At 41.4% G+C, this 19,067-nt stretch overlaps 2 protein-coding genes across 4 annotated transcripts in view; one reads left to right on the forward strand and one right to left on the reverse strand.

The window, feature by feature from the left end:
• wdfy4 (WDFY family member 4) overlaps nucleotides 1-5,162 on the forward strand; it is a 49,639-nt gene extending 44,477 nt beyond the window's left edge. For all 3 annotated transcript variants that reach the window (XM_049600212.1, XM_049600211.1, XM_049600210.1), the window contains exons 59-64: nucleotides 1,311-1,469; nucleotides 1,574-1,753; nucleotides 2,010-2,192; nucleotides 3,598-3,685; nucleotides 4,366-4,495; nucleotides 4,785-5,162. In XM_049600212.1, coding sequence (XP_049456169.1) covers nucleotides 1,311-1,469; nucleotides 1,574-1,753; nucleotides 2,010-2,192; nucleotides 3,598-3,685; nucleotides 4,366-4,495; nucleotides 4,785-4,848 — 804 coding nt within the window. In that variant the 3' untranslated portion in view covers nucleotides 4,849-5,162. The remainder of the gene's footprint in view (nucleotides 1-1,310; nucleotides 1,470-1,573; nucleotides 1,754-2,009; nucleotides 2,193-3,597; nucleotides 3,686-4,365; nucleotides 4,496-4,784) is intronic.
• A 3,508-nt stretch (nucleotides 5,163-8,670) lies between these two features.
• vstm4a (V-set and transmembrane domain containing 4a) lies at nucleotides 8,671-18,937 on the reverse strand. The gene is made up of 8 exons (XM_049599573.1): nucleotides 18,595-18,937; nucleotides 16,869-17,321; nucleotides 13,046-13,099; nucleotides 12,845-12,952; nucleotides 12,678-12,711; nucleotides 11,075-11,223; nucleotides 10,247-10,314; nucleotides 8,671-9,468 (listed from the first exon to the last, which is right to left on the reverse strand). Exons 1-8 carry the CDS (start codon nucleotides 18,641-18,643, stop codon nucleotides 9,316-9,318), a joined length of 1,068 nt encoding a protein of 355 aa, XP_049455530.1. The 5' UTR covers nucleotides 18,644-18,937; the 3' UTR covers nucleotides 8,671-9,315.
• Between the last annotated feature and the right edge of the window lie 130 nt (nucleotides 18,938-19,067).

A 19,067-nucleotide genomic window follows, 5' to 3' on the forward strand; every position in this document is an offset into this window, starting at 1 on the left:
TACATCACTAGTCACGCTCAATCAAAACAATGAGGCGATCCTTATGATCTGCCAAGCTTTCACCCACTTCATAGTGCCACACACCGCTGTGTTTGCTGTGTCAACTGATTTCTTGACAACTATTTAAAACCCTGTACTTCCCATGCCTGGCAATGCCATCTCTTGCCCTACACACTCTGTGTATCTGATATCACAGCGATGTCTTGGATTCTGTTTTGTATGGCCTTTTTTTTCAGGCCCATTTCCAGAATTCATACACATTATTCCAATGGTCTAAGACAGTCCAACAATATTAATTAACATGAACAACTCCCAAATCCAAAACTGGAGTGCTGAAACTCAAAATTATGATGTCATCAAGTATAAAGTCCTGGAAAACACCAGAGACAATGAACTTGGAAAGATGTTTTTCTCATTTAGTGTTTCAAAGAACTGTTTCATTTCATGCTTGAAGTGGTGAATATTGTGATTCCTTTCAGACAATTTACAGACCATTAGGATATAAGACTGACCTTATAAAATGAGGAGATTTAAAATAAAAAAACACGACCTCTGTCCAGATCATTCTGCCCATACTTAGGAAAACATGGGTTGCGGGTTTGCTGGAGCCTATCCCAGCTGACACTGGGCAGGAGGCAGGGTACACCCTGGACAGGGCTGACACATAGAGACAGACAACCATTCACGCTCAGATTCACGCCTCGGGCAATTTAGAGTCACCAGTTAACCTAACGTGCATGTTTTTCGACTGTTGGAGGAAGCCGGAGAACCCAGTGAAAACCAATGTTGACATGGGGACAACATGCAGACTGTGCACATGGGGGGTCCGGGCTGGCCGGTGGATTCAAACCTGGAACCCTCTTGCTGTGAGGCAACAGTGCTAACCACTGCCTCACAGTGCCGCCCCTATATCAAAAACATGCTCTGGATTGATCCAGAAGAATTTAACATGAATGTATTCATAAAATAAATGTATAATTGTATTTGTGGCACCATTACAGAATACACAGGAGTCAGAAAGATCAACTGTGAAAGATGTTGTCGCTCCAGACTTTACTCTTGATGACATCACAAGTTTTAGACTTCTTTTTTTGGGTTTCCGGCCTTTAAAGTGAAAAATGAATATTAAAATAATCTAACACATTAAAAGATAGTATTTAAACTACCATCAAAATTCCCTTTACAACTATGAGTCTACATTATGATCTTATGAAAGCATTAAATATGCTAAACTGCTAAAGCATATCCATAAACTCAGTCCATCATATACACAAAGTAATAATTGTTTACTTATGAATGTCCGTCACCAGACCTTTGCTGTATGTGAGAGTTTGTGTGACTGGGGGGAGACGTTGTGCGCTGCCTGTCCCAACCCAGCAACCATCGTCACTGCAGGAACCAGCACTGTGGTGTGTGTGTGGGATGTAGCTGTCAGCAAGGAAAAACTCACTCACATGAAGCTCCGACAGGTTTGTCTGCATGTCTGTTTGCAACAGAGATTTAACAATAACATCCATAATGTAATTGCTCACACATAAACACACAATAACACTGGTCCAAATTTTCTTCACAGCCGTTATACGGCCACACAGATTCAGTGACGTGCCTAGCTGTGTCCGAGGTCCACAGCATGATAGTGAGTGGCTCCCGTGACCTCACCTGTATCCTGTGGGATATGGAGGAGCTCAGCTACGTCACCCAGTTAACAGGACACACGAACAGTGTCTCTGCACTGGCTGTCAATGAACTTACTGTAAGTCCACCTTCTTTGTTTCCTTCTTTGTAATTCTGTACCTTCTCTACTTTCAAAATCTCACTTTCTTTCTGTCTGTGTCATTTCTGGCTCGCTGTCGTCATGTTGTTCCCCATAATTCAGCTCACAGCATGAGGAAGAGAGGACTCTCACTGCTGACAGCATGCATATCCTCTTTGTGTGTGTTTTGCCTTTTTTGTGCTTTGTGTGTATCTTTGCCACACATGGGCGTCAACATCATGTTACTCTGTCCAAGGGCGAGATTGCGTCATGTGCGGGACCTCTGCTCTACCTGTGGACCATGAAGGGTCAGCTGCTGACCTGCACTGACACTTCCTGCGGGCCTCGGGCAGACATCCTGTGTGTCAGCTTCACACAGCGAGACCAGTGGGATGCCAGGAATGTAATTGTCACGGGCTGTGCAGACGGCATCATACGGGTGAGTTTTTTTTTATGCGTGTAATAATGTGTGTATGAGAGTGAATGTGTGGCATGACCAAATCATCTCGAAACAGGAGCACCAAATCATGAAGTAATTAGACTAAAAACCTTCTGTGTCTATTGTTCGTGAATGTTTTACCATGACCCAAATTTTTCACAGAGGTCTCCTCCTCTCCAAAAGAAATAAACCAGGTGATTAAAACCAATAAAAACACTTACACATTACAAATTACTGTTTATCCTACAATGTTTGGCATGTTGCAGACTTGCCAGTAGCCCAGCACCCACTTCTCTGATAAATTAAGATCCAGAAGTCCAGGAGGTTTATACCGCACAGGTCTCTTCCCCTCCAAAACAAACAGACCCGGTGATTTAAACTTGTAAAAGTCTGTTTTTTGCTGACGTTCTTGATGCGGAGGGGCCTTTAACTACGGTGGCTGATACAAAAACACAAATGGTTTGTCTTTACCAGACTACTGTAGAAACATGGTGGTGCATTATAAGGTAACGAAAACACAACTAATTCTTATTTTCAGGTGATTATACTCTGAGGAAAACATACTTATTATATTATATTCCATTTCTGCCGATATATCCTCCTAAGTCATACACACTGGACCTTTAAATTCGTTTTTTTTTTTTGTTTTGTTTTGTTTTTTGTTTTTTTTAAATAAACGTTTATTCTGAGTGTAGTCATCTCCACAATCTTCAGAAACTGCCCTATCTGGGAAAAAATTCAATGTGCAGTATTAGCTGCAAAATATGTTGACTGTTCCCATAAATTAAGATAAATCTCTGTGGTTACATCTGTAAAAAAAAATGTGAATTTAGAATATATTTTTTATCTCCTAATTATCTATTTGATACTCCTGTATAAAGTGTTAATCAGTAATAGGTCATTTAGCTTTTGGTGCCAGTAAATTGAATTTAAATGTCGGTCCGTAAAGTCGCTGTTCCGGCAGCTCTTTGTTGATCATCTTTGTTGTTGATCAGCGGGAGGCTTTGGTTTTATACAGTATACTGTATTCAAATATGGCAGTCATTACTTTGGTATTAGCCTCGCAGGTAGCAGCTTAGATGTCCATCAAGGTATTAATAACAACATATGGGTTGTGTGTGTCACTGTTGTTGTGTAGGATTAATATAAGCACATACTGCCTCTCTGCAATCAAAGCTGCAAACTCTAAATTGGGCTTCACTTGGGAGTGGGTGCCCGTGCCACATGCACAGCACACACACACACACACACACACACACACACACACACACACAAATGGTATTATTACTTTATTATTACCTTGAGTTATGGGTTGTGTGCGCGCACGCTGGTGCTTATGTGAGTGTGTTTGTTATTATGTTGAATTATGTCTGATTTTGCTACTCGTTATGTGTCTCTCATACAGATATGGAAGACAGAGTACACCAGAACACAATTACCTGGCCCTCCAGAAGAGCCTGTGTCCCCAGGGCAAGACCGAGCTGAGAGAGACGGTAATGTTACTGGCAGTAGGATGGGATATGCATATAGGTATTGTATTTCTAACAACACGGATGATGGGAGTGGCTGACAGTAGCAAAACTGTGAGTCTGACTAAGATGCAGCTGCACCAAAAGAAATGATTCTTGTGTTTTGTGTTTCAAAAAGAAAAACCCATCGCTATCTAATTAGATAAATCCTTAAGTGTGAGATGATTATTTTTAACCGCTCATCTCGGAGCTAGACAGTGTTGTTTCCAGATGAGAGCTTGTAATGCTTACCCCATCCCTCACTAGCATTAGGGCTAGCAGGAATTATGTTGTTATAAAGTTATTAAACATAGAGGCAGTAAACACTGATGAGTAATTCTGCTGACGTGTGTGTGCGTGTATAATTTAGAAAGCAATAATACCCAGATCCAATTTGGCATACGTTGGTTACAGCCTCGCGTCACCTCATAGGAGTATTATGCCTGGCAAATTACATTGAGACGAGTCTTTACGTAACACTGAAGCATTTATATTCAAGGGATTTTTCTCCCTTTAACGGCCTGCTGACCGCAGATAAACACTGCGTTAATGCACATTTTCATTTTCTGTGGGGAGCACTGGGTCAGGGTTACAGACAGGCTGGACACCTGCCCTGTGATTTAGTAATAAATGGGGGTTGATGTACTCTTGTGATGTATCCACAGTGAGCAGCTCATGCGAGGTTAAAGGTTGGAAGAGACATCTGGTATTGTGTCAAGAGCTGGACAGAAGCCAGGCTGTGTCGCAACGCCGCAGCAAGAATAATCCGGCCATCACAGCGCTGGCCATGTCCAGGTACAGTAAATACAATGCACCTGCTCACAGCACAGAGAGGAGGGACTGAGTTTACATTTGCACACTACAATTAACTAATTGTTCTTAAGATAAACATTTAATTCTATTTTATAACTAATATACTTGTGGAACTAACTGATTGGAAATCAGCTCACCCACTCTGACTCACATCATATATGTGAGTCAGAGTGGGTGAGCTGACTGACTCACATCATATATGTATTATATTGTGCTTTATAGCTTCACTGATTGATTTTCATATAACCTAAACACACTGTGTTCTGTGTAGGAGCCATGCTACTCTGTTGGCGGGCGATGCCTGGGGCAGAGTTTTCACCTGGACGTGTGAATGAGAAATGGCAGACTTTAAACACAATCGTGCCTCCAGCCATCATTTCCACACAGCCCTTATCCCCCCAGAGAGACTCTGACACAGAAAATCCATCAGTGTCTCAGGTCTGACACCAGCTGAGCATTGACACCTGATGTATTTCAGATCAGGTGTGTGTGTGCATTAAGGGCAAACTGTTACAATATTTGGTACATTCAAGCTTCAGGCAATATAGATTATTCTATCTCCTACATAGATATTTAATTCTGTATGTTACATTGTAAATACTGAATTTCAACGACTTTGAATAAAACTATTGAGAGTTATTTGTAAAAATCTTCTCCTGAGTGTCTGTGATTTGGATTTTTTTTTGAAGACTAAAATCTTGGGTGGCAGGGATTTTATTTTATTGCATTATAATGTGTGCGGTCGTGTGTGTGCATGTGTGTTATGTGTTTTGTGTGTCTGCAGCTGATCTAGCAAACTACTGAGCCAATTAGCCTAATATTTTGTGTGCATGTGTATGACTATATGCTCAAGGATTTCTTGTGGATGTGGTGATTCATCATTTTTTATTAAAAAATCCTCTTTTTTTAAAAAATTATTTTATACTGTCATTAACTGCTGACTTCTTGCTCCTCTTAAGCAGCAGGTAGGGGCCAAAAGATTTCCAGAAATCATCTTGCTAAATACAACAAGCCTTACCTTCTGTTGCAGGCTACATTTTGGCCTTCGTCACAGCTCAAAAACTGACATGTATAGAAAAGTTTGGTCTCATTTTGAGTCAGAGCTTCTGGAGATTAATTCTATACCTGATGTGATCCACTAGGCACGTTAGGAGATGAATAAATCACGTTTTTTTTGTTGTTGTTGTTGTTGTGTTTGCCGCCATGGTGATTATAATGGAGCCAGGAGGGACCATTGCACCAGCCGCAGTTCTCAGTGGTCAAGCAGTGGGTTTGTTCGTCCACCACACAGCGTCATACCACACCAGGAGCATTTCAGAAGCAGAGCGTTTTGCCTGCTTGATTTTGTAGACTTGCAGGTTTTGTTGATTTAGTCACTCTTTCTTTTATAATATCTATTCTTTTACCTCAAGTAAGTAAGCAGGCTGTGTAGTTAAATGGTTTCTTTGTTTTAACTGTTTATTGTTGTTATTTCCTACTTGTGCTGTAGCCTACAGACAAAGTAAGCAGTCGTTAGCAGTCCAGTTATGAATGACAGGGATCAAAGATTCGTGGCTGTGTTAGATTATTAACAGCATTTATTCTCTTCATTCTCATAATTACATGATAGACTTTATATTTTAAATACAGTGCCTGTTAGTAGGAGAAATCGATCTGCTTTGTACAACGCACTGCAGCTCTGTGAAAATCAGACAAGGTGTGTATTTTTATTAGCGTCTGGATGCTTCTGAAACATACTGCGCTGCTTCTGATGGAATTAAAAGAATTGTCCAGAGTGACCACGAACAGCTCAGGGGGGGCCGCCTGGCAGAAATCTGCACTCAACTGAGTGTACTTTTCTACTTTCATCTGGGATTCATAAAGGTGAAACCAGGAGAACACTGGCTGAAATTCCCCAGAACTGCTGGGTAATTTTTGCCTCAGGAATGTGATGGGGAAAACAAGCATCTAAATACTTGCCTCAAAACAATCTTTTAAACTGACCCTTGCTGCTCCAGCATAGCTAACAAGGGGCCACAGCAGAAGCTTGTGTTTAAACTAGGTAGCTTCAAACTGAAAGCGGGGGAAACTGTGCGAACGCGGCTCTTTAATAGTATTGCAGAGCTGGAGCCGTTCATTTCTCACAAGCTGCACAACATCCATGATCATAAAAAGCACAGCGTGCAGACGTCAGCATATTGTGCTATGAGGGTCACAGTGTTTTGCTTTGGTACATCTCTGTGGTATGAACAATTCCGGATGTTTTGCTGGTTGTGAATCATTCACTGAGCTATCTTTGTTGTTTTACACAATGTGTTTTCAATCTCCTTTGTAATGTGGTATTTATGAGTAGTTGAACATTTGGTTGCTTTGCCATTTGTTGGACCGTTATCCTCCTCAAGTTTACTGTGACCATGTCAAATGTGTGTGTGTTGTGGGTGATGTTAAATGTGTCTGGGCCTTGTTGAGGTATCCTTTCTGCTTGTCACAGCTTTTTGTGTGTGTTTATGGTTAACTGAGGACAAATGCCTTTTTAGCCTCATCAAACTGTTCAATCTCTGTGTAATCACTGTAGGGCCCTGACAACACACTCCTGGGTATATCTGACCCATTTGTAGAGAGACGTTATGAAATTTAACCCCTTCTAAACATTGATCTTAATCTAATCAATGGAAAAATGCAATGCTGACTGTCTTGTATCCATGCACTGATATTCCGATAAATAAGCTAGCTTTTAAAAAGATGTTAGATTGCCAAGATTGTGGAGACATGCTCTCTTTCTGTGTCTGCTTTTCCTGCTTGTTCTCTCATGCACATGCACCACTCCTCTCTATCATAAAGGAAGAGGTCTCTCTCTTTAACCTTTGTGTGTGTGGCTAATTGTGCTAAGTGGAGTAGCTTAATAGAGTGGAAAATAGTCCTCATAATTTTCCCAGAGAGCGAGCAATGACCTTCTCTAAAGCTAACGGCCATCTCCATTCTCTCTACACCGCTGGTTTTATGATATGAAATGTCAAACCACTGGGTTCCTCAGAATAATTAAATCAAATAAATTATTGCACCTAGGCAGAACCATCTTGTAGCCTAACCCAATTATAATGCACTGTAAAGCTAATTATTAACCATGATTACAATTAGTCTAATTTGAATAAATGTAGTCATTAGCGGGTTCATCCTAGTCAGTGAGTCTGAACTGTGGGGGATGATGGTCTCTCTCTCTCTCTCCATCTCTCCCACTCACAGAGAGAAGGGTGTGTGGATGTGCATCATTCTCTTTCTCCATGCACCTCTATCTTCATCCCATTTTTCACACACTGACCTTCACAAAATGGCCCGCACCCTTCACCTTTCTTGGGTACTTGAGCATAATGTGTGCTGCTTCCAGGATTCATATTTGCTGTTTATGCCTGTGCCGTGTTGATTGGACTTTGAAAGCAGAAACAGAAGTCTCACTGTTCTGTCGCTTTTTTGTATGTTCTTGTTAGAAAAGCTAAATCTGGTCTAAACAGCGACATTACAGCAGACCTTTCTTAGGGTAGATATGAAGCAATAATTATATTTTGAGAAACAGGCTTATTTGCTTACTTAGCGAGAGTTAGATGAGAGATTGATGGCACTTTCAAGCCTGTCTGGAAAATATGAAGCTACAACCATGGACTAAATTTAAAAAATGGACATATCCCACGTGACATCATTTCATTGGTTTGTGGACTCCCGTTTTAAAGCCTCAAGTTTGGAGTTTTGGCCATTGCCTTGTTGGATTTTTGGAGCCAGAAGTGACCATATTTAGATGAGTGGCTGGATCTGTGGAGGAGCGAGGACAGATGTGACTTAGAGCCCTAAGACAATGTCCACAGACAGCCTGTCACTCAAAGCAGCCACGCCCTTTGTTATGCCTTAATGAATTTAAAAGGTTGGTTTATATAGAAATTAAGCCCCTTAATTTGTCATGAAGGAGGAAATTAGCTTCAGAGATCAAACTGTTTTTGTACCAGGCTGTAAACATGTTTATTTCTGCTGTAAAGTTTGGCACCAGAACTGGGGACTGACTCCCTTTTTGGAGCCACACTCAAGTGGCCATTAGGGGCGCAAAAGTTTTTGGCGCTTCCGTGTTGGCCTTATTTTTCAGCCCTGGACATTGCCTCTTGGCTACAACCTGCAGCTGGTTAGCTTATCTTAGCATAAAGACTGGAGACAGGGGGAAACAACTAGTCTAGCTCTGTTCAAAAGTAACCAAATCCCTCTACCAGTACCACTGAAACCACTGCAGCTGTTTGTAATAATGTGCTGGTTTCATCTTTTGTTGTGTAAAACAGATTTTTCTTGTGACCCCAGACAGCTCTGACAAATGCAGTCCTCTCCGCTTTGAAGAACATTTATATGACTCAAAGACAGTCAGACCCGGGCATATATTTATTATTTGGTGTATTAGTACTGTAAGTATAAATGCAGTTGAAGAATGTTAGAGTGCCTTACGATACTGCAGTAAGAGAGCCTGGACAACAGTTTCTTTCCACACAGTCTCCTGAGTTTATACAGAATAGTTAACAGTAAGAGCGTTCTTATAAACATCTGGCTCACAGGCCGGCGATGCCAACAAACAAAACAACAGAATTATAAGACCCAAAAACTGCTGTGCTGGAATGGAACTGCGCTGAGGAAACAAAACCCTCATTTACCGACAGCTGTAGCGTACTTACAGCCAAAAAACAAATGCTAAATGCCATACTGATAGTTCATAAATATAGTCCTTTGGTTGCCACTTAGTTCAGTTGCCCTCACCGGGAGGTACCATGACATCCATGTGTCCAGAGCTGCTGTGTTTACAGCTGTTTTTCCTGGAAGAGGATCTGAGCGTACACAGTGTCTGGGCTGGAGGGAGTGGGGTCAGGGCTGGTGGTGGCTGGGGGCTCTAGCCTCGGTCTGACCAGCTCCAGTTCTGCATATGTCAGACTATCATCCTGTGGTACTCGAGGCTGAAGGAGGGAGGGAAAGAACGGGAGAAACTTGAAGGAATTTAACCCAGAGATAAGGCAGAAGAGGAAATATGCTCTATGTATAAAAATGTACAGTGAGCACAGATATCTCTGTGTATCGGGAGCAAATGCATCCCGCCTGCGTTTAATCTTTTTCAGCAAACAGTAGTACTACTCTGCTTTCCACGGTAAACATGCCCTAAGTGCAGTTCAGCTGCAGAAAGTATGTGTTTACAGAACCTTTTGGAACATCCAGTTTACTCTGCAAACATTTTCTACAATAGGAGTCCTATCCAACATCCTCAGATCCTCCTAGTTGCGCTAATCTAATCAGCATGTTCGTGCAAAAGAAGCACTCACATCTCCAGAGCTTCCTCTCACGACACAATCGCAAGAATGGCGCCAGTAGAAATACTGATGATCCTTAGTTTGAGTAGTTTTCTTCTGTATGTACTTGTTTGACATTTTTATTGTAGATATAAAACCAATGGAGCACTCTAAATAAATAATTGTGTTTGAGAAGCAATAAAGCTAAATAGAATTATCAAGCTCATAACTGAATGAAGAGACGGCAATAAACTCCTGTAGACAATCATGCAGTCGTGAAACAAATTCCCTCTTGCATGTATCTCAATAACAACTCTGTGCTTGAAAAAAAACACCTTTTGAGAATGTTAATAAATACATTTTAACAGATATATTAAGTGCATGTGTTTTCATAAATGTAGGAGAAGTGGACAGAGGTGTTTGTATGATGGGTGAGAATGAGGGCACTCACAGGGGCAGAGCTCCTGAGTTGAGTCTTTAACCTTCTGGGCTTCTGAGGTCTCTTTGCAGCAACAGGCACTGAAAAGCAGACACAACCTTAACTGACTGGGAACAACAGCCAAGAGGAATGAACTCACAAACATGACTGTGGTCGAAGGAAGTAATCGTCCCTCACAACCACTTCATATTAAACCCACGGAAGAGATTGATACATCATTTTCAGCATCAGTGTTGATTTGACCTCAGACAATACACTCAGCAGGATCTAACCCAAATACAGTATAAAGTTTCACTCTGTAGTCTCACAGTCTCTTTCACGCTGTGCTGTTTTTGTCCTGGAAATTGAATCAGGCCGGAGATATCATTTTCTGCTTTTGTGCTTGCTGGACACCTTCATTTACTGTTTTCTTTACCCACTAACTCCTATTCTTGGGGCTGGAGCCTCTCTCCGCCCCCCCTGCGATTCTGATGACTCCAGTGTGTTTGAAACTTGAGAGCAAAGACAAGGACTGCCACTCTGTCTGCCCCTGACAAAATAGATTAGACTGTGGAAAAATATTTGATGTTTCAAGTCAGAATAAAGTTCACTGTGTGAGATAACAGCCCAATAAATTGGCCACTGGATACTTTAACCTCTCCAGGCCTATGAAAATCTTTTACATGAGGGTACTATTTTGGTTAAACTGCTCATAAGTCATGTCCACACTGAGGCCATAACCTGTGATGTGGGGTCACAAGTAGACTTTGTTTTAAAAGGTCACAAGCCAAAAAGGTGAGATCCACTGAAGGATTTAATTTCTCCCAGAGGTTACATCCTGCCCTCAATGTGTCACGTTACCTTTGGCTGGTATGTGTGGCGGTGGCTCCTCGGGTAGTTTAGGTGGTGTTATTATTGCGCGCCGGTCAGTTTTCTGTCTTGTGTCTTTCCTTTGGGCTCGTGGGGAGGAACTGGAGGAGCTGCTGGAGCTGGTGACAGTTTCTCCCGAGCTGCAGGGAACAGAGGAGAGTTTTTAAAGTTTTAATTACAGCTGCACCCAATGGTAATTTAGATTATCAGTTAATCTTTTGATCATTTCTGCAATTTATCAATTGATAATATAGTGTATTGAAAATAGCTTGTTTTTTTTCAATCAGCAATCCATAACCAAATGATTTTAACTGAAAATGATATAAAACTGAGCAAAGCAGCAAATACTCACTTCTGAGAAGGACAACCAGCATGTGAATCTTTAAAGATTCAGTTATCAAAAGTATTGATTGATTTTATGTCAGCTGACTGACTAACCATTTAATTGTTTCACCACTAGCTTTATTGTCATCTTTTGTTTTGAATTTGTCACATGAAAATTTTTGTACACAAGTCATTTAAGATACGGATTCTTGCATATACACAGCTGTATATAGTATCTAGGTTGATGCAGGTGACACATCCCCCTCAATATTTAGACTGTGCATTTGTCCACAGTAGCAGAGGACATTTATTTTGACAAAAGTAAAGACATTAACACCATAAACTGATGCAGAAAAGGCATGTATTGGTGCATTAAAAATTATCAGAGGGCAGGAAATTAAGTGTTTGATACTTTGATACTCCAAATTTTCTGGTGGAGGACCCTTAACCCCCCTGTTTCATATGTGTTTTCCCCTTTGTTGAAACAAAACCTACCACCTTGCATATACAAACGGCAATTAACACAAACTATATAGACATCAGCATTGTCATGCAAATAAATAAATACATAAATAAACAAATTTTAGAAAAGGAAAAAAGAAGAAAAGGGTGTAGGTGACACGTGTAAGAAAATGTGGGTTTAAAAGAGAACCAACGAGGGTATCTCTCACCTCTGTCTACCATACTTGCCTGCGCATTATGAAGTACAACTGATGATCATTCTATGAGAGCAATATCCTTAAAATAATTCAGTCATTCTTTTATCGATGGAGGCTCAGGGGAGGGCCGTGAGTGTATTATGGTCTTCTCGGCGGCAGTTAAACCTGCAAATATGACTTTTCAGAGGGCTAACAGGGTGTTACATTGAGGTCGGAGTCAGAGTTGAATGAAAGCAATGTGGACTGTTTAGGAAATGGGAATTCCAGGATATTTTCAAGGCACTTGGCCACATTAGACCAGAGATTAGATATAGAAGGGCATTCCCATAAAACATGAAGGTATGTGACAACAGTATCCTGACAACGTTTAAGTTTCAACTATCAATGAGCTTTATTTTTACGAGATCGAATGGTGGGAAATTTCTGTACAAACTTATAGTGAATGAGCTTATGTGCTTTTTTTTATGATGAATTAGATAGATATGCTGGCCCAAATATTGTCTCAGTCAAGTTCAAGGCCATATCCTTCAAGGTCATGATTTCAGTCACCCCCATAGTTTTTCGACACTAGTTTTATTATTAAAATAATTAAATACATTAAAGATCTTTACCTGCTTTCTGGACACTTGACCAGCAGGTAACTCGCTGTGGAGGAAGTAGCAGAAGAAAAATTATGTTGACTTAACAGCAAAGTCGTCTGGTTATGTTTTGAACAGGAAAACTGAAATATAAAGTTTTAAGTGTGAAGTTACTGTAGGACAACCAATGATGCTTTTACCTTTGAGCCTGTGTCTTCTGTGAAAGTACTGGCCGATGAGAACCAGAGTGAACAGGAAGATGGAGAGCAGGCCGAGTGAGCAAATCAGCACAGCGCACAGATACACATCTATAAAACAAACAGGAAAAAGCATCAGAATGGTGGCATTATCAAAGTAAGACTTGTATGGTGAAGTGAAAACAGAGGAGATGGAAACTGTACCTGCAAATAAACGCCACAGTCCTGCACTGCTACCATCATCAGGAGTGAAGTGCACTGGAAAAAAATGTAAAAAAAGTCAGCAGAAATAGTAAGTTGAGGGTAGAAAACTGCCCAGACTGAGAATCTTTATAAATTGCTGTTGTCTGAGGGCAAAGACCCAACGCAGCAGACAGCCTCAGTGGTTTCCAGAAATATCAAAACTGCTCTCATGAAGGGAGATTCTGCAGCAGCATCAGCCAAACCCACCACACACACACACACACACACACACACACACACACACACACACACCACAAACACACGCGCACACACAGAGGCCCGGTTGTATTGCTGTTCTTGGACCGTGTTCGGGGGGTTCCCCATCCCACTGCTTTGCATCTCCACTTCCTTTTGTTGGTTGCTTCACAATCGTTTCATGTTGAAATTTCCTTTGTGAGCTTATTAGTGTGAAAAGAGAAGGAATAAGGAAGTTGTTGTCAGTGTGTGTCAATGAATGATGGGTTGTGTGTAGGTCAGGGGTATTTAGCAAGAGGTTGAGGAGAGTGAACAGAGGCTATGTACATAAATTACTTAGTCTCTGCTCCCCATAATGAGTTTTTAATATGTCTTTTAAACACCGGTTGATAAACATATTAATAAGAAATGATAAGATATTAACTCTAATTGACTTCTAGCCTGTTTCCAGACCGCTGAACTGCCTGCAAAAATTGTCACATGTGGTCTCGGCCGCTCAGTCTGAATATCACGTTAATTAATGTCAGGGAGCAACATGATGGCTTTGTGTTGCCAGTGAACATGAAAAACTGTAGCAGATGAAGGTGGTCAGTTTTATAACACAGCATGACATGTATTTTTCAAAATAGAGCTCTAATGGATTACATCTTTACACAGTATTTTTTCTCTAGAGAACGTACACAGTCCAAGAAACAAGACTCAAAAAAATAGTTTGATTATAGACGTAACAGTGAGGCTTTAAGGCTGTTTTTTCTAAATCTTTAACATACATTTGTTTGACACTTGCTAATTCACTGCTATTGTAATTACAAAGGGCCAATCTATGCTGTTTCATTGGACTGGATTAAATTGTATGGTGTCCCTGTTATTTTGTCCACCCACACTTCTTACCACTAAATTAAAAGTAATGACAGACTTCTAGAGTAGACACACTGTAGTTGAAACTCATCTGACGAGGTGACAGGCTACATCCAACAGGCATCTCTTGACAATGTGAGCAATTAACAGTCAATGCAAGTAAACCACATATGTGACCTTTACACTGTGGTTAACCACATGCTAAGCCTCACATCTGATGGGTTCATGCAGCCTGGGGTTAACAGGGCTGGGAGCTGTTAAACACTCTCTACAGATGTGTGTATACAAGCTCAAGTTTGTGCACAAAATGTATACTGCACATGTATTCATGAAAAGCTGAAAACATAAGGTATGGATTTAAAATCATCTGCTTTCCCCCATCAGTCCAGCTGTGAAGACAGGACGCAGGGTGGGGGGTTCTACCACAACTTCACCTTCTTCCAAGGTGCATGCAGAAGGGAAATAAGTCCAAAGAGGTTGGTATAACGACTGCAAGACCAACGTGTGTTCGGACTGTGGCCAGAATCAGGACGCTGAAACATGAACCATCTGTTAAAACCAGCAGGGTTAGAGACCTGAAGTCAGAAAGCAGGGCTTAAAAAGATTTACTTTAATTTAACCGTGCAGACTGTCTGCCCCTTTTTCCAGTTTAGGAAAGCAGCAGAATTCACTCAACCATGATGTCTGAAGATCTGAAGTTGAGATTTAGAGAAGAGAAGACAAACCATCTTCTCTCCGTGCAAAATCTTCTGAATAAAATGATCTGAGTGGGGTGTGGCCTTTGCCCTGCAGACTGAAATCTGCAGACTGAGGGGTTCCCTGGATTACAGTTACAACTCTCTCGTTTTCTCTTTGTTTACCCTTATAATGTCAGCTCTTGTGTTTCTGGTTCTGTGGTCAATGCATGTCGGAGATGCCTGAGGTTGTGTGGCTTCCTTAGTGGGACATTGCCCTGAATATAGGGCAGGGCGTTGTCTGATGGCTCCGTCTGATTCAAGCCTTGATGGTTTTCCGGCATAAAATTAGTGAAAGGTAAACTGTGCAACTGTGTCAGGTGTCGTCGCACTTGTAGCACAGTACATCAGCATCTAAACTTTCTATTGAACCCCTTTATCCAGTGCATCCCACAGAGACAGACATCTTCCCTGCAGATCAATTGTTAAAAAGTTAAATCAGATTAAGGATCGTACTGCAAAAGAAATATTTATTACTGCATGTCATTTAAATTAGTTCCTAACCTGATTTGTTCAAGTTGTTTGTTACATATTAGCACCGATTAAATAAGTTCCACCGCAGCTGAGTTCTCCAGTGAATTTTCTCCTGAGGCTTGCATAAAAGTAAACCCAGAATGCTGACGTCATGTATTTCAGAGTTTTTGAATGTACGTAGCCAGCTCAGCAGCACTCTCCTTTTTACTCCTCACACTCATACACAGAGAGTGATATTGTTAAGTGTGGTTTGGCTGTGTGAGCTCATTGTTTTGAGATGGAAATGCCAGAGGATTGGGGTCACACTCAAACACACATACAGGCACCACTTACAGCAAAGCGCAGCTAGAGTCAGAAAATACATGCTACACATTTCTATCTGGCCTTTGTCCTTTAATAAAAACTGTTGCTCCTCCTTCGTTTGGTCATTTCCATTGCCAGATAACATGGACAGCATGTCTCAACTGAGTTTGTGCGGCTGTAAGGGAATTCCTCGGAAAGGAATATTCCATGGAAAACATTTTCAGGGTAATTACACCAGAAGTCCCCTTTGCGTTTAATCCTCTTTTGTCAGTTACCAGGGTTGCACAAAGGTATGAAAAAAAGTAAAAAAGTAAAAGACTTTGTTCATTTCATGTCAAAGGCCAAATAGTGACAACACAATGCACAGTTTTACTGTTTTGCCAAGTGGTCATGAGAGATAGATTTGTTTGTTTGTTTTTTTTAAACCACCTGCTTCAACCAAGAGGAGGTTAAATTGTTGTTAAATAAATTCCCTCACATTTGATCTGGAAAAGGTGAAGAAGTTAATGCAATCTGACTCCCTATTGTGCAAGAAATTGTGCAATACTTTATTTTGTTTCACAGCCTAATTCACCTCTGGCTTGCCTTATATCAGGGGACACCACCCTAACGCTTTAACATTTTGTTCAAGAACACACAGAGAGAGAGAGAGAGAAAGGGTCTCAAACTCCTGGCCACTCGGCTAACATGCTTAATTTGAAAAAGCAAATAAAGAAAAACAGCACTTTAACCCGCAGTCAGCCAAAATTGGGGCCTGGACCCATGGAAGAATTACTGAGCAAGCCTACAGGGCACAGGCCCAGGGGCCCAATGTGTAAGGGGGACCTCCTGCCCCTAATCTGCAAAATTTCACTTAAATTACCACATGCTGACCAAGGGGGGATTCAAAATGACCACAAAGCAATGCAAAGGAGCTGCAGAGAGACACAACATCACTACAAAAAGGGGCAAAACAACCACAAAGAGACACAAAACAACCAAATAAGACTCAAAATTACTTAAGAGAGACACAAAACCACAAAAAAGATGCATTATGACAACAAAGAGATGCAAAACAGTGACACAAAAAGAAGATTAACAACTATACAGTGTATGTACTCCAATATAGGAGATATGGGGGGCCTTTTGCATGCCTGTGCCCAGGGGCTCATTATCTGATAATCCAGCCCGGCCCTGTCAACAAACAAATGTGAAATTGAGAGAAGGCCATCTTTAATTACCTGTCACTTGTGTGGTGCTGGTGCCATTGGACGATGCCCTCCATGTGTTTCTGTGTTTGCGAATCTCTTGAACTCTGCAGGTGTAGAAACCCTGGTCAGTCCCCGTCATATTGAGAATCCGCAGCCGGTACACCTCTCCCTCCGTTTCCTCATACAGACGGAACTTCATCTGGGGGAAGCGACGAGTGTAGTTCCCATACATCTTCATTTTCTTGATGCCAATCTTTGCAATGAGAAACTGAGGGGGCTCCAGTGCAGGAGGGGAGGGGGATGGAGGGGAGGGAGGAGGCGCCAGAGTCGGAGCAGCAAGAGGAGAAAAGAACCAGCGTAGGATGAGGACACTGCCGCTCCTCTTCCTCTGAGATACCAGGCAGGAGAGCGTCAAGTTGTCTTTCTGTGTTACCATGACAACAGGCCCAGGGGTCACTGTCACATTCAGGCCATGACATACCTCTGTTGACAAAAGACATAAGAAGAACAAGTGGTTAGTGCAGTCATTTTTGGTTATGTTGAATTTTGGTTTTTGCAAACACAGCACATATGTGTTCTTGTTGTGTTGTTAACATTTTTGTATGTTATCCATGTTCTGTTTTATGGCAGAATTAAATGAAACCAAACCATAAAACATTTGCTTTTCCAAACATAAGGACACTCTGTGATCTGGTAGCTTGTGTGACCCCTCCCTGCAGTTAAATTAGTAATTAACTAGAGCTGCTAATGAGCCCCACATGGGAGAAAGTCTGAGTTCATTTTTGCAAGATGTTTGATTTCCTGCCAATTAAACATAATTGTAGCATTTAGACAAAGTACGTTTATGTGCACACCCACAGTGGCTGCTTGGATTTATGGTGTTATAGCTCAAACTATCACTGGTTCTACTTATATATGTCATTTCATCACTGAAGGGGAATTCAGTCTGCAACAGCTAGAAACCTAAGAGGACTGAGAATCAGAAAACATAGTCTGTGTGCCCCATTTTTACTTCCCTGGAGGTACTTTTATTCGACTGCCAGCTGGGTCAAGCCTGTTTAGGAGAGACATTGGGTCTGGACACAATATGTGTGATCAGACAGGCAAGGAGAATCTACAGGTGGGAAACATTCATCTTCAGTACGGTACAGCCCGAAACAGGCAAGGAGAAACACGACAAGATAACAGGGACCATCTGGGCCCCAGTGCTGTCTTCTTTTTTTGTTGTTTTGTTTTGTTGCTGTGTCTCCCTCAGGGTCTGTCCTACACTATTTAATGTGACAACAAAAGCAGCGACAGTGACTCAAGCCAAACACAAATCTCAACATAACCAAAAGATTATAGGGCAGGAAATATGAGTTGTAGGTCCACTGTATGGCAGTTTGTAGAATGCAAAATATACTGAGGTTTTCTCTAATCACAGGGAACAAACTTTCTTAACTCTACAGCTGGTGTAATTTTAAACAAAGCCATAGTCGCCCAGTTTGCAAAAGCAACGTCAATATTGCCAATAATGTAATATAACTTAATGCACTTGCAACTTTTGGTCATTTTCAAGACAGCGACTATTAGGAGGTGTCTTTCCTGTATGTTTGACATTATTTTCACACTCCATAATAAACTCAAAATGCATGGTTTCACAGTGGTGCATGTTAGATGATCAATCAAATTACTCCTTTTGACACACTCTCCTTCTTTCTTGCCTGCTTGCTCGCTTTCTCACTGGTTTATATTGTTGTAAACAAGGTGAACTTACCTGTGACCAGAGCCTTAGTCAGGACAAGGACCACTATAGAGAAGTACATTTTCCACAGTCAGCGAATCCATAAACCCAGACAACTGCACAGCACTTACACAAGCAGCTACATTCAAAACAGAGCCTGACTGGACAACCCACCAGAGCCCTTACCCACCATTAACTCTTCTCCTCTTTCTCCTCTTTTCTGTGTAATATGAAACAGTAAATGCTCTGTTCCCACTTAGAAACTCCCACTCACTCTCGCAGTACTCTCCCTCTCTCTCTCTCTCTCTGTTTCTCTTTCTCTCTGACTGTCTCTCCCTAGCTCTCTCTTTTTCTCTGTGTGTCCTGCAAAACGTAGGAAATGTCATTTCCTGTGTTCCTGTGAAGAGTCTTGGACTGAAGCCCAAAGCCCCAGAACTCGAAAGCGATGGTCAGGTCTCGTGGTTTGTGTGTGTGCGTCTGCGTGCGCCTGTCACATTGTGTGTCAT

The sequence above is a fragment of the Epinephelus fuscoguttatus genome, linkage group LG16 (assembly GCF_011397635.1).
Source record: "Epinephelus fuscoguttatus linkage group LG16, E.fuscoguttatus.final_Chr_v1".
In the NCBI taxonomy this organism is placed as follows: domain Eukaryota; kingdom Metazoa; phylum Chordata; class Actinopteri; order Perciformes; family Serranidae; genus Epinephelus; species Epinephelus fuscoguttatus.